Source organism: Oncorhynchus mykiss, chromosome 5, assembly GCF_013265735.2.
Source record: "Oncorhynchus mykiss isolate Arlee chromosome 5, USDA_OmykA_1.1, whole genome shotgun sequence".
NCBI classification, from domain to species: Eukaryota; Metazoa; Chordata; class Actinopteri; order Salmoniformes; family Salmonidae; genus Oncorhynchus; species Oncorhynchus mykiss.
Window position 1 is genome coordinate 37,207,267 of NC_048569.1, and position 12,967 is coordinate 37,220,233.

General features: G+C 42.7%; 1 protein-coding gene across 2 annotated transcripts in view; it reads right to left on the reverse strand.

Moving 5' to 3' along the window:
- Positions 1-3,391: 3,391 nt before the first annotated feature.
- LOC110523732 (protein phosphatase Slingshot homolog 1) overlaps positions 3,392-12,967 on the reverse strand; it is a 32,063-nt gene continuing 22,487 nt past the window's right edge. For both annotated transcript variants that reach the window (XM_021602689.2, XM_021602690.2), the window contains 2 exons: positions 10,568-11,204; positions 3,392-10,290 (listed from right to left, as the gene is read on the reverse strand). In XM_021602689.2, coding sequence (XP_021458364.2) covers positions 9,160-10,290; positions 10,568-11,204 — 1,768 coding nt within the window. In that variant the 3' untranslated portion in view covers positions 3,392-9,159. The remainder of the gene's footprint in view (positions 10,291-10,567; positions 11,205-12,967) is intronic.

Below are 12,967 nucleotides of genomic sequence, written 5' to 3' on the forward strand. Positions count from 1 at the left end.
GTTATGACAACGAGGACCATGGAAAAATCGGCTGGAATAACATAAGAGTCACAAGGGCTTTGACTTTTGAACTGGGTTGTCTGTATGGGAACTGGTCAGGACAGAGTTTTACGACTGACGTAATGGACGGCCGAGGGGAGATTATTCAAGAGGAACAAAGCTCAACAGGCTTAAAAATAGCATGATGTTTCTTAGTCGTTCTAGGTTGCAAACAAATATACAAAGTATTAGGACCTCAACTGACCATCACACCAAGGTCAGTTTATTATCTGAAGTAAAAACTTCATTTACATTGCCAAAACCTTCTGAAATGCACATAGTGAGCATTTACGTCCAATGGGCCTGTGTGTCATCACAGTAACTAGCGCTATGACACAGAAATGTGATACCATGTCCTTAACAGCACATGCCTTCAGAAAATATTCACACCCCTTGACTTTTTCCACATTTTATTGTGTTACAGCCTGAATTTAAAATGGATTTAATTGAGTTCTGTCACTGGCCTACACACAATACACCAGAATGTGAAAGTGGAATTATGTTTGTAGAATTATTTATTTTTTAAATGAAAAGCTGAAATCTCGAGTCAATAAGTATTCAACCCGTTTGTTATGGCAAGCCTAAATAAGTTCAGGAGTAAAAATTTGCTTAACAACTCGCATAACAAGATGCATGGACAATAATAGTGTTTAACATGACTATCTCATCGCTGTACCCAGCACATACTCGGTCTTTAATCTGCAAGGTCCCTCAGTCGAGCAGTAAATTTCAAACACAGATTCAACCACAAAGACCAGGGAGGTTTTCCAATGAAGGGCACATATGGGTAGATGTTTTAAAAAATACAATTTTTTAAGCAGACATGGAATATTCCTTTGAGCATGGTCAACCTATTCGTTGCACTTTGGATTGTGTATCAATACACCCAGTCACTACAAAGATACACGCGTCCTTCCTATCTCAGTTGCTGGAGTGGAAGGAAACTGCTCAGGGATTTCACCAAGACACCAATGGTGACTTTAAAACAGTTACAGAATTGAATGGCTGTGATAGAAAACTGAGGATGGATCAACAACATTGTAGTTACTCCACAATACTAATCTAATTGACAGAGTGAAAAGAAGACTGTGCAGAATAAAAATATTTCAAAGCATCCATCCACAAGGCACTTAAGTAAGCAACACATTTGGCAAAGTCATTTACTTTTTTTGTCCTGAATACAAAGTGTTATGTTTGGGACAAATCCAATACAACACATTACTGAGTACCACTCCCCATATTTTCAAACATAGTGGTGGGTACATCTTGTTATGCATATAATTGTAATTGTTAAGGACCGGGGAGTTTTTCAGGATAAAAAAGAAACAGAATGGAGCTAAGCACAGGCAAAATCCCAAACACTGGGAGATGAATTCATCTTTCAGCAGGACAAAAACCTAAAACACAAGGCCAAATCTACATTGGAGTTGCTTACCAAGAAGACAGTGAATGTTCCTGTGGCCAAGTTACAGTTTTGACTTAAAACGGTTTGAAAATCTATGGCAATACCTAAAAATGGTTGTCTAGCAATGATCTGCTGCACAATCCAGGTGTGGAAAGCTCTTAGAGACTTACCAATAAAGACTCACAGCTGTAATCGCTGCCAAAGATGATTCTAACGTGTATTAACTCAAGGTGTTGAATACTTATCAAGGTATTTTGTATTTTTCATGATTTTGTTTTACAAATGTTAGAATTTGTCTTCCACTTTGACAGAGTATTTTGTGTAGATTGTTGAAAAAAAAGACAAATCAATTTTAATTAAACTTTGTAAGACAACAAAATGTGAAGTAAAAAAGTAAAGGGGTGTGAATAGTTCCTGAAGACACTGTAGCAATACATGTTCAATGTTCATAGGGTGTTGATTTAGTAGACTACAAAATGGAGTGACTAAACATATATCCTATGGATGAAAACCAAATGAAGACATCCTGTAGCCTTTAATTTCATGTCCATGTTCCAGTATCTGTTTGATTCCGCAGGGTGACGTGATTGAGGACAAACAGGTGACAACCTCTTGACCCTGCATCACTAATCCTGCCCGCTGCCTCTCTAGCTATTTCAGGCTTAAGTGGTGCTGAGAGCCACTCACTGATTTTTTTAGGCTTATCCATGTAGGCCTAGAGAACGCCCTTGTCCAGGGCTACTCGTATATGAAACATTTTCAGTAAGCTACCCAGACAATTATACTGCATTAAACCCAGCCCCGCAGTGATCAATGTTTTAATAATCATTGAATATGATAACACACATATATATATATATATATATATATATTTTTTTTTTACTTTAAATTCTGACAGGTCAATACAGTAGGGAAGAGTGTGTAAGTTGAGCCAAAGGGGTAAGCAGAGCCACCCTTGTTTATAGGAAACCATACACAAAACTCATAATTTGACCACCTTTTTAGGAAGAGGTCATCATTTCATGGAGTCTGAAGGAAGAAACCACATGGAAAAAGTGGTAAGCAAGTCAGGTCCAAAAAACAGATTCACAAAAAGTCAAATTAATTTGTGTTAAGAGTTTTCATGATGCTTGTATCTAAACCAAAGTAGATCATTTTAAGATTGTTCTAGACATCAGTTGGAGTCTCCATAAGTGTCAATATGAGGTCCTAAACCTAGCATTAAAGTGCATCCTTGTAGCTGTGTGGGATAATATAGTAAAAATGTTTGCCTTGGGGTAAGCCAATGACCATGGGGTAAGTTGAGCCAATGGTTGATCCAATGTCAAGTTGAGCAAATGGAAGTGTTTTCTTCCAAGGTGTAATACAAGTCATCACTGGGATATGAGGTAACAACAGGGCCTGGCCTATGTTAAGTGTTAAAAAATTACGAAGTGTTTGTTAGGTGTTAAGCCTGTGTCAGAAAAAAATATTAAAATACAACAAGCGATTGTGTTGGGGTAAATAAAGATACGGTTTTTAAAAGGTAGTGGTAATATTTAATTCAGTACAGACATTTGTAGGAGGCTTAACTTACCCTGTCCCGTGATTAAACTTACCCAATAAGTAAGTTGTGGGATAAGTTGTCCCAAGAGACAACTTTTTTTTGGACAAGCTCTATTTTCAAAACTGTAATGTTGACATGAATTCAGACTATTTCCAGGGATACACAACATCCGGAAACATATGCAGATATCTTTGTTAGAAAGAATAGTATACTTCCCTTGACTGAGTGATGCTGAATGAAAAAAAAAAAAAAAAAAAGTCTCAACTTATTCCACACAGCCTTAATTTTGTGGCTCAGTTGTTGAATTGAATAAGAGATATAAACAGGTCTGACTTTGTAACCTTCACCTGACAAGAAATGAGTCATGATCATATACACATATCACATACACTTAAGAGTGGTCCAATTAATTTATTCTATTCTCACAATGTTATGTTGTAGCAACAAAATAAAAATCACAGTGGTATGCTCATCTCAGAGTTCCTTCCGTCTTGTATCGAAGGGGTTATTTTGAGATAGATGTGTACAGTCTTATAAATGGCAGCAGCTGGCAGCTGTGGGAGGCATCTGTGACAACGACCTCACCCAAATATCCCCTCCCTCCCGCTCTTTCCATTTCTCTCCTATCATGCGAGGACACTGAGCATCAATGAGAGACATGTGACTCAGATTGAACAAACTCTTAGCAACTCCCGAAAGTCCCAACATAGGCTGTTTTGAAACAAAAAGGTGAAAGTAGTGCCACATAGGACACACATTTAAACAACTAATAGAAGAGTCAAATAGGTAACAGCTATGCAGAGCCTAGTGTGACAATAAGCCTGCTATGTAATTATTCGGTGGGCCAGAAACGGATAACTACACAAATACCTCTGCTTACTTTTTTGGCCAATTTCAGAACAGCCTATTGAGAGGTGCAAACATGGAGTTGGCTCTGAATCATCATGGCCATGGATGGAGTGGGATGGTTGAGTGTCGATTCCTTTACCTGGGAGTTATATCATGACATAAACAACTGAGGCACATGCACCATGTTGACGGACACGTGAATGCAAAAATATGTCACTCAGAATAACATCAAATAATATGCTGCTCTAGTTGATTCCCCAGAGAATTAGGACTATAACATTGCTCTAACCCACACGTCGACAAATATAACTCAATCGGAATTGATGTAACCTATCCATAAAGTCTGCATCTCTGTCGTCATGGTAAGAGCATTTTCTTAATGTCATCTGAGGCTAGAGATTCAGAATGGAGGTAGGGAGGCACTCACCCCAGTCCGAGTTGTGGAATCCGCAGGCCGGCCTGCCTGTCTGTCTAGCCCGTTTCCCTGAAGGACTATAAAGTTGTTTTGTTGGAGGTACTCCTTCTTCCACTGTCAGTCTCCTTTGCTTCCTTGCACATCCCTGTCCATCCCGTGATGTCAGAATGACTTAATTTGACTAACTCAATAAGAATTCTCTGCCTTGTGGATTTAACCAAGCCCATGCAAAAGCTCTAACGCAAACAGATACTGCTGTTCACAAGAGACAAAAACCTTCCTTGCGCATCCCTGCAAAACAAAAGCAGATCTCAATAACATCCCCTTTATTTGACACACCGCAGTAGACCATCAGTCCTTTCTTCTAGTTAATATAAAGCTGAAACTCTGCAAGGTCTATAAGGGGTCAACACTTATCAGTCATTATATGGGTACCATAACATTAAGATTCCAGTGAACCATATTTAAAACTATAAATAAATGTCTCGCATTTGAGAAAACGTTTGCTTCACGCAGTGTGGAGGAGGAAACGGAGGGAACATGGAACTTCAAACTGGCTGTATAATATAGCCCATTAGAGTTGCTTTTCTTCGAGGCATCATTTTGTTTGATGCAGGAAAGTCAGATTAAAGTGAGGCTTGTAATTTGTTTTCTTGTGTGGTGTGATTCAGAAAAGATTGGGAACCAACGGTCTATGTGCATGTAGTTGCAATGCAAGTGTCAGAAGAGGGACTGTCTCCTCCCCATTAAGTATGATCCACTGTAGGCCAGCAGATAGGTTATGTAGAGGAAATTGTTTATTTCCATGATTCACATCCACTGGACATCCTTTTAACAAAATGTAAAATAAATGTTTAAAAAAGTGCATTACACATTAACATAGTGCAAACAATAAGTTACAGCTTAAAATGTAAAAAAGAAAATATAACAAAAACAATCAATGTAAAAAAAACAAACTTACTCTCAATATGATGATGTATGTTTTATGAGTTTTCATTCATTTATGCCTTATATGGAAAAACATTCTAACACTTGTTTATGGAAGGAATTGAATATCAGGGAAAGATGGCAACTTGTACTCTTGACATGAACTACTATAAGTTCCCCCTCTTCCTATGTCTCAGGGTCTCTATACCCAGCTTTCTGTCTCACACTCTCAAAGCATTGACCAGTTTAAGGATTGTCAAGTAAGGGCAGGTGAACCCTAAGATGCCTGGGAATGTATGTAGAAAACTTTGTTCTGTGCCCATTTGCACAAATAAACCCCTCAGACTTTGGTCTCAATAATAGAAAACAAAATAATAGCAATTGATGAGCCTGTCAAGCAAATACACGTGTGGGAGTGAGAGCTTGTGTGCTCCGTGTGTATCAAGATGTAGCTTTCGAGGGGCATCGGGATAATTCCTTTTGGGGGGGGGGGGGGGGGGGGGGCAGAGGGCAAGTGGCGTTTCCATGGATACACTCATTCACAATGACTCTGCAATGCCTGTGACGAGGTTAGGACAGACAGAACTAAGGCCAGGGTTAAGGCACTTAAGTAGAAATAGATTTCTTTTTAAATAAAAAAAACAGTGCAGTAGCTTTAAGCATAGCATCAGTTGTGATGGACTAGTTCAAGACACTCCTTTTGACTGCACTTAAATCCTCCGTCATATGGCCTACTGTTCACTGCTATGAGCATGACGTAACACTGGGCACCACTGACCAAACAGATTCTACAATAATGTCATCACCACACCAGTGTTGTGAAATAAATATTTGAACCTTCGGGATCTAATTCCACTCTTTATAATATTATAGGGTATTCTGTAACCCTTTTAATAACCTGCTATGTCAGAAGTTACATCATGCTTATAACAGCTACATGAAGGCATTATAACAGTGGGTTGGAATAAAGCGCAAACCCAAATGATATATGGTGACCTCAAGTGCTAGACATCAGATTGGCTGAACTATATTCAATAAAACATTTTTTAAAATTTTTTAAAAAGGGACAGGGGGCAGTTTTGTAAACAAATCTCAATTTAAAACACTACTACTTCCTATTCCATTCTAATAACTGTATTTCCTGTGAGGCAACCTCTTTAAAATTGAATACCTACCAGTGAACACAGGCAAATTCACCCAGTGCCTTAAGTGCAGTAACCTTAAGTGCAAACACCACAAAGTGTTCACTGACCACAGAACCCAACCCATTAATGTGGCTTGTACCCAAATTAAATGCAAATTTGCTTTGACCAGTACCTCGGAGTAACAAACACTGACGATAGTTGCTAATATAAAAAATGCAGAGCCACTCATATGATTAAAGGGATAGCTCACCCAAATTACACAATGGTTTCCTTACCCTGTAAGCAGTCTATGCACAAGGTATGACAGCAATCCATTCTTTGGTTTAGTTACTCTGGCACCGTTTCTACATGCTAACATCTTAGCATTTGTGGCACAAATCCCATTCAAGTCAGGGGACCGATATTAGAATTTTCCGCGTATCATGTCCAAATCATCCGAAAGTATCCAAAATTGATTGAGAAACTCAGTCACTTATAGATGTTTTAAACATGATGCGCAAGAAAATCGAATAAAAATGGGGCCCATGACTTGGAAACAGTGCTAGGGAAACTACACCATAGCATGGATTCCTGTCATACTTTGTCCATAGACTGCTTACAGGGTAAGGAAAACAATGTGTCATTTTGTAATTTGGGTGAACGAGTAATTGTCATTTTTCTTTGTTCAGGTATCACAAATCAAAAGCAATCTTGTCTACATATAGTATAGGCCATTGCGTCAGTGGCAACGACATATGTACAGCTCAATTGAAAAAAAGTCAATTGATCCCCTACTTTAAAAGAGCTACAGATGTTTTGCACTCATACACAGACAGCTTTCCCATCGTCACATAGCACTCCTGTCACAACCATGGTAATAAACTCCTGATGTATGCATGCGCCTGCACAAACACACACACTGCCACCATCACACATATTATCCTTGCACACTCAACATGCCAAATGCATTAGTTTATAAACAGCCAAACAACTTTCAAAAGCATAATACCCTTTGGGGCAAAGTAAGTTTAGGCTGGCCACAAAGAAGTCAACTACCTGCATATTATGTGCCAGTTTATCAAATTAGAACCTGTACTAAATAAATACTCTAACTGATAAATATAGGGGTTAAGTTAAGGGAACATTGGTCAAACAGCATGCGGGAGGGCAGAGTCTCCAGTCAGACTTGGCCTGTCATACTGTGCTGCTGCTCTACACACAGCTTCGGAAGTTTCTCATGTCTGCTGTAAATAAACTAAAAATTGTAGTAGCTAGCTACTGATATTCTACAGACTACAACAGAAAGCAGAACTGTAACCCCTTTCTGAGAAACTATGACGGTAGATAATCGTCTGTTCCTTCCAATGCCTCAACTTGTTTTTTTGTCCCAACTTCCTTGTTTGGCTGTTAGTGTTGCCGTGCGAATGCAAAAGGCTGAGAAAAGCTGCTTCTTTCCCAAACAGATCCAGCTAAAGCCCATTACGCTGTGCTGCTAACATCACAGACACATTTGGAACTCCCAGGTCTGTGAAAGCAAAAACAAGCTGTTCAAACAAATGTGACGTATACAGTAGTTCTGCTTCAATGTATGGCAACGATTCCATTTTTTTTTTTGTTACAGTACAAATAAAGGGAGTCCAATGTTGCTCTGGCACAATGACAGTTGAATAAAGCCGGTTTCACAAAGCTCCTACACCTACTGTGCTATACCACAAATGTGTGTCAATAGGGAGGAGAATAAATAGAAGAGGAATGCCGTCAGAAAAAACTTGAACCTAATGTATTTGATTGCCTTTTGAGAGTGATGCAGAGATGATGGAAGAAAGATATGGTGTCAGACACAGTATGTCTGACTACAGCTGGTCTGGAGAAGAGGGGACAGAGCACTAATCAGTGGTAAAGTAGAGTAATACAGCATTGTGAAATCCAATCCCAAAACAATTTGAACTCTTTCAGTTGCCCACAAATCCTCTCAAACCATACAAGGATGATGATGAGTTCTCAATCAGATCGTTGAACTACTGTACCTATTGCCTTTGCACAGCAGTGGTGAAATGCCAGCTGTGGCAAAAACTAAACAAATCCAACGTTTATATGCTCCCTCTAAACTGCTTCAAAGAAACAAACGAATCCAGGAGAGAATGGAAAACGGGACTTAGTCAATGTTACTTCTCTTTCTGCGTTTCTTCCCATCATCCATAGCATTGCTCAAGAAGAGGCTGTAGCCGTGACGACGAGGACACGTTGTGTAACACTGTACGGCCATGAATAGCATATTGACCACTTTTCAAGACATTATTTTATGAAGTACCTCAAATGGAGGAGGGCTGGCTGAGCCAGTCATTGAGAAGAGAGGCAAGTCAACAAAGACAGTCATGGACTAAAATATTCTTGAGATGCTTGTGTTCCGACTGAGGTACACTGCGTCGCTTGAAGAGGCAGGAAGATGCTCATATGATGAAGTCGTTATTCGGTGACACAAAAACGCAAGAGGAAAATACAGTGAGGATTCAATATTCAACCGTCAGTCTGTTCAGGGGCACATGAGGAGATGTTGAACGAATCGAAGCAGGGGCTCAGTTGCACACATTCATTGAGCTCCATTGAGTACCTTCTCCAACAGTATCTCTTATTTGGATTGATAAACAGACAGTACATGTATGTATAATAGGAATTGTGTTGTTATTTTTCTTTCTTCCAGCCAACATGCTGTTAATGTCTCGAGAGACAGAGGAATCTCCAGGCATGTCTCCAGGACACCTCTAGCAAACCTGGCAAACTTCATCCTCCTTCAAACCTGCTCCCTAAGTTCTGACTGCGGAATCTGTCTGGAGGAGACACACTGGAAACACAGTCAGCTCCTGGGGGTGGATGGGGGCTCAGAGGGTTCCTCTCCCCCTGGTGTGGAGGGGCAGGCTGGTGGCTCGGTGGAGAACAGCTGGGCCTGATCGTCAGCTAGGTCTGAGAGGTCCTCGGTGGAGAAGGTGAGGCCTCCCAGCTTGGCCAGGGAGCTAGAGCGTTTGAGCAGGGAGGGGAAGGTCAGGCCGGCCAGCCTCATGCGGGTTTCTATCTCCTGGGTGCGCTGCCGGACCAGGCCTTGGTGTCCCCCGCGGTTGCTGTGGAGGCTGTCGCTGCTGGAGCTCCGGGTGAGGGTGGAGCCGTGGGGGGAGGACACGGGGGTCCAGGTCTGGGCGGAACCCTGGGGGTACGACACCGGGGTGGTGCTCATCTGGGGGTCTGCGGCTGTGACCATGCAGCTGGTAGTTGGAATGGGGGTTTCAGAATGCATCCCTACATCCCCCTCCATTTCCTCCACCGCCAAGTGCAGGTCCATCTGCTCAGCAAGCCCAGCCCCTGAGAGTAGACCCTCCATGGCCAGGCCTGAAAGCCTTTCCAGCTGTTCTGCCCTCTGCCTCACCAGCCCCATCCCCAGCTCAGGCCCCGTCCTCTGTAGCTCCACTCCACCACCAGGAGGCTGAAACTCCACCCCAGCAGGCTGCAACTCCACCCCTCCACTAGGAGACTGACCTGCTGGCCTCTCCCCGTCCAGGCTGAGCTTCATAAACGTGAGCTCCGTGATGGCTCCGGTCCCAACCTCCCTGCCTTGCCTTGGCTCCTGTTCTTCCTCCTCCTCCTCATCCTCCTGCAGCTCGTCCATGTCCTCCGTCTCCAAGGAGCAGTGTCGGTCTCGGGGCAGCTCCTCGCAGCTCATGGGCGACACCAGCCGCTGGCGGTAGGCCTCCAGGCGGGCAGTGGTGGCAGGTAGGGTGCAGGGGGAGTGGGGGGCAGGGGTGTTGGTGAAGTGGGTGCCAGGGGGGTCTATGGAGATGGTGGGGACCACCCCGCAGTGACGTGTGGGGTTAAGGCGGTGGGTGCGGCCTCCTGCTGGGCGCTCACAGCGCCGCCCTGGTGGCAGACGCAGGCAGTCTTTACACGACTGGTAGGAGGGCTTGACTTTGTAAGGGTTTCCTGTGCTAGCACTGTCCTAAACAGAAGAAAGAGAGAGAGGGAGGGAATGCATGGTCAGACAGAGGTCTCGAAGCTAATAAAACACCCGATATTATGACACCTATAAGATGCTGGTCCCTGAAATTAATGGGATCGAATAATGACAGAAAAATTAGGCATTACAAGGCATTACAATTACCCTCATGTAAGCTTAATATTTTAACCTTAACCCCAAACAAGTTCAAGTCAAAATTAACCCAACTTTTACACCCCCATTTGTATAGATACAGGTAGCTATTGACTGCCCCACTCACGTCGAAGGTAGCGGGGCAGCTGCGCTTGGCAGCCAGGCGGTTACTGTTGTTGGCGTTCTCGTTGTTAAAGCGGTTCATGTTGACCTGCTCCTTCCTCTCTTCGTCCTCTCTCGCTCCCTCTCCTCCTGCAGCAGTCCAAGCCAGGGCGGCCATCTCTGCCTCCTCCTTCTGCGCCTCTTCCTCGTCCTCCTCCTCCACCGTGCTGAACTCCAGCCTCAGCCTCATGTCCTCCAGGGGCTCCAGGCGGCCTCCACAGGTCTGGGCGGCGGTGCCTTCCCCGGGCAGAGCCAGCTGGGCCATGGGGAAGCCCTCGTCCTCCAGAAGGGCATCCCTCTCCACATCATCGATCTCAATAAACACCCTCTCCATGCCCAGCAGGGGAGGACCACGCACTGGGGTGGAGGGCTCGCTGTCTAGGGCCGTGTCCGACAGCCGTCTGAAGTAGTAGTTGTAGTTGAGCGGGTCCAAGGGCTCCACCTCCAGGCCCAAGCTCCGGCAGGGGGAGGCTCCGCAGCCCTCTCCTCCCCAGGCCTCACCCTCCACGGGAGTCTCCTCTCCACCACAGCACTGGCCAGACGCCTCATCTGGGATGTCCTCCCCTCCCTCGGGCCTCCACAGCTTGTTGTGGCGCTGCTTACTGGGGGACAGGGGGGGCGGGGTTAGAGTGACCATGTGTACAGAGCATATGTATTGTATACAGACAGACATCATAGACATAATGAGATGCTTAGCCACTAATAAACTTTGTGGCCATTATCTGCAGTCTCTCTACCAAGCTAATAATACATGAATAACCTTACAGATTGCTTAATTTAGCTGACCCCGTCTAAACAGCTACGGTGGTCATTTAACGGTCACATTTGATCTGATCTCTATGCAGCGAGTTAGGTAGAATACCTCATGACTGCAGTGGAGTGAGAATGTAAATTAATGGTAGAGACAAGGCACAGCTGGTTACACAGCGCCTTCGGGAAGTATTCATACCCCTTGACTTTTTACACATTTTGTGTTACAGCCTGAATTCCAAATAGATTTCCCCCCTCGCCCATTTACGCACAATTCCTCATGACAGTGAAAACATGTTTAGATATCTTTTCAAATGTATTGAAAATGAAATACGGAAATATCTCATTTACACAAGTATTCACACCCCTGAGTCAATACATGTTAGTGTCACCTTTGGCAGCGATTACAGCTGTCTTTCTGAGTAAGTCTCGAAGAGCTTTGCACACCTGGATTGTACAATATTTGCACATTATTTTTTTTAAATCATTCAAGCTCTGTCAATTTGGTTGTCATCGCTAGACAGCCATTTTCAAATCTTGCCATAGATTTACAAGCCGATTTAAGTCAAAATTGTAACTCCGCCACTCAGGAACATTCAATGTAGCCTTGGTAAGCAACTCCAGCTTAGATTTGGCCTTGTGATTTAGGTTATTCTCCTACTGAAAGGTGAATACAATAACATGATGCAGCCACCATTATGATTGAAAATATGGAGAGTGGTACTCAGTAATGTGTTGTATTGGATTGACCCCAAACATAACACTTTGTATTCAAGACAAAAAGTTAGTTGCAGTATTACTTTAGTGCCTTGTTGCAAACCGGATGGATTCTGCACAGGCTTCCTTCATTTAACTCTGTCATTTAGGTTAGTATTGTGGAATAACTACAATGTTGTGGATCCATCCACAATTTTCTCCCATCACAGCCATTAAACCATGTAACGGTTTTAATGTCAACATCGGCATCGTGATGAAATCCCTGAGTGGTTTCCTTCCTATCCGGCAACTGAGTTAGGAAGGAGGCCTGTATCTTTGTAGTGACTTGGTGTACTGATAAACCATCCAAAATGTAACTAATAACTTCACCATGCTCAAAGGGATATTCAAGGTCTGCTTTTTTTATACCCATCTACCAATAGGTGCCCTTCTTTGCGAGGCATTGGAAAACCTCGCTGGTCTTTGTGGTTGAATCTGCGCTTGAAATTCACCGCTCGACTGACGGACCGGACCGTACAGATAATTGTATTTGTGGTGTACAGAGATGAGGTAGTCATTCAAAAAAATCATGTTTAACACTTATTGCACAGAGTCCATGCAAATTATTGTGTGACTTGTTAAGCATGCAATCTCAATTAAATACATTTTAATTTCAGCCTGTAACACAACAAAATGTGGGAAAAGTCAAGGGGTACTTTCTGAAGGACCCGTATACCTGAACAGACCTACATACCGTAAAACTTAAATTAAAACGCTGAGTCGCAAATAGCCGTCTGTCCCTTTTAATATTTATTTATTTGATATATTTATATATTTTATTTATTATATATTTATTTTTCTTCTTGGGCCTCTATAACTATATCTATTGTTTTTATTTTTGTTGTTGTTGTGTGATTTG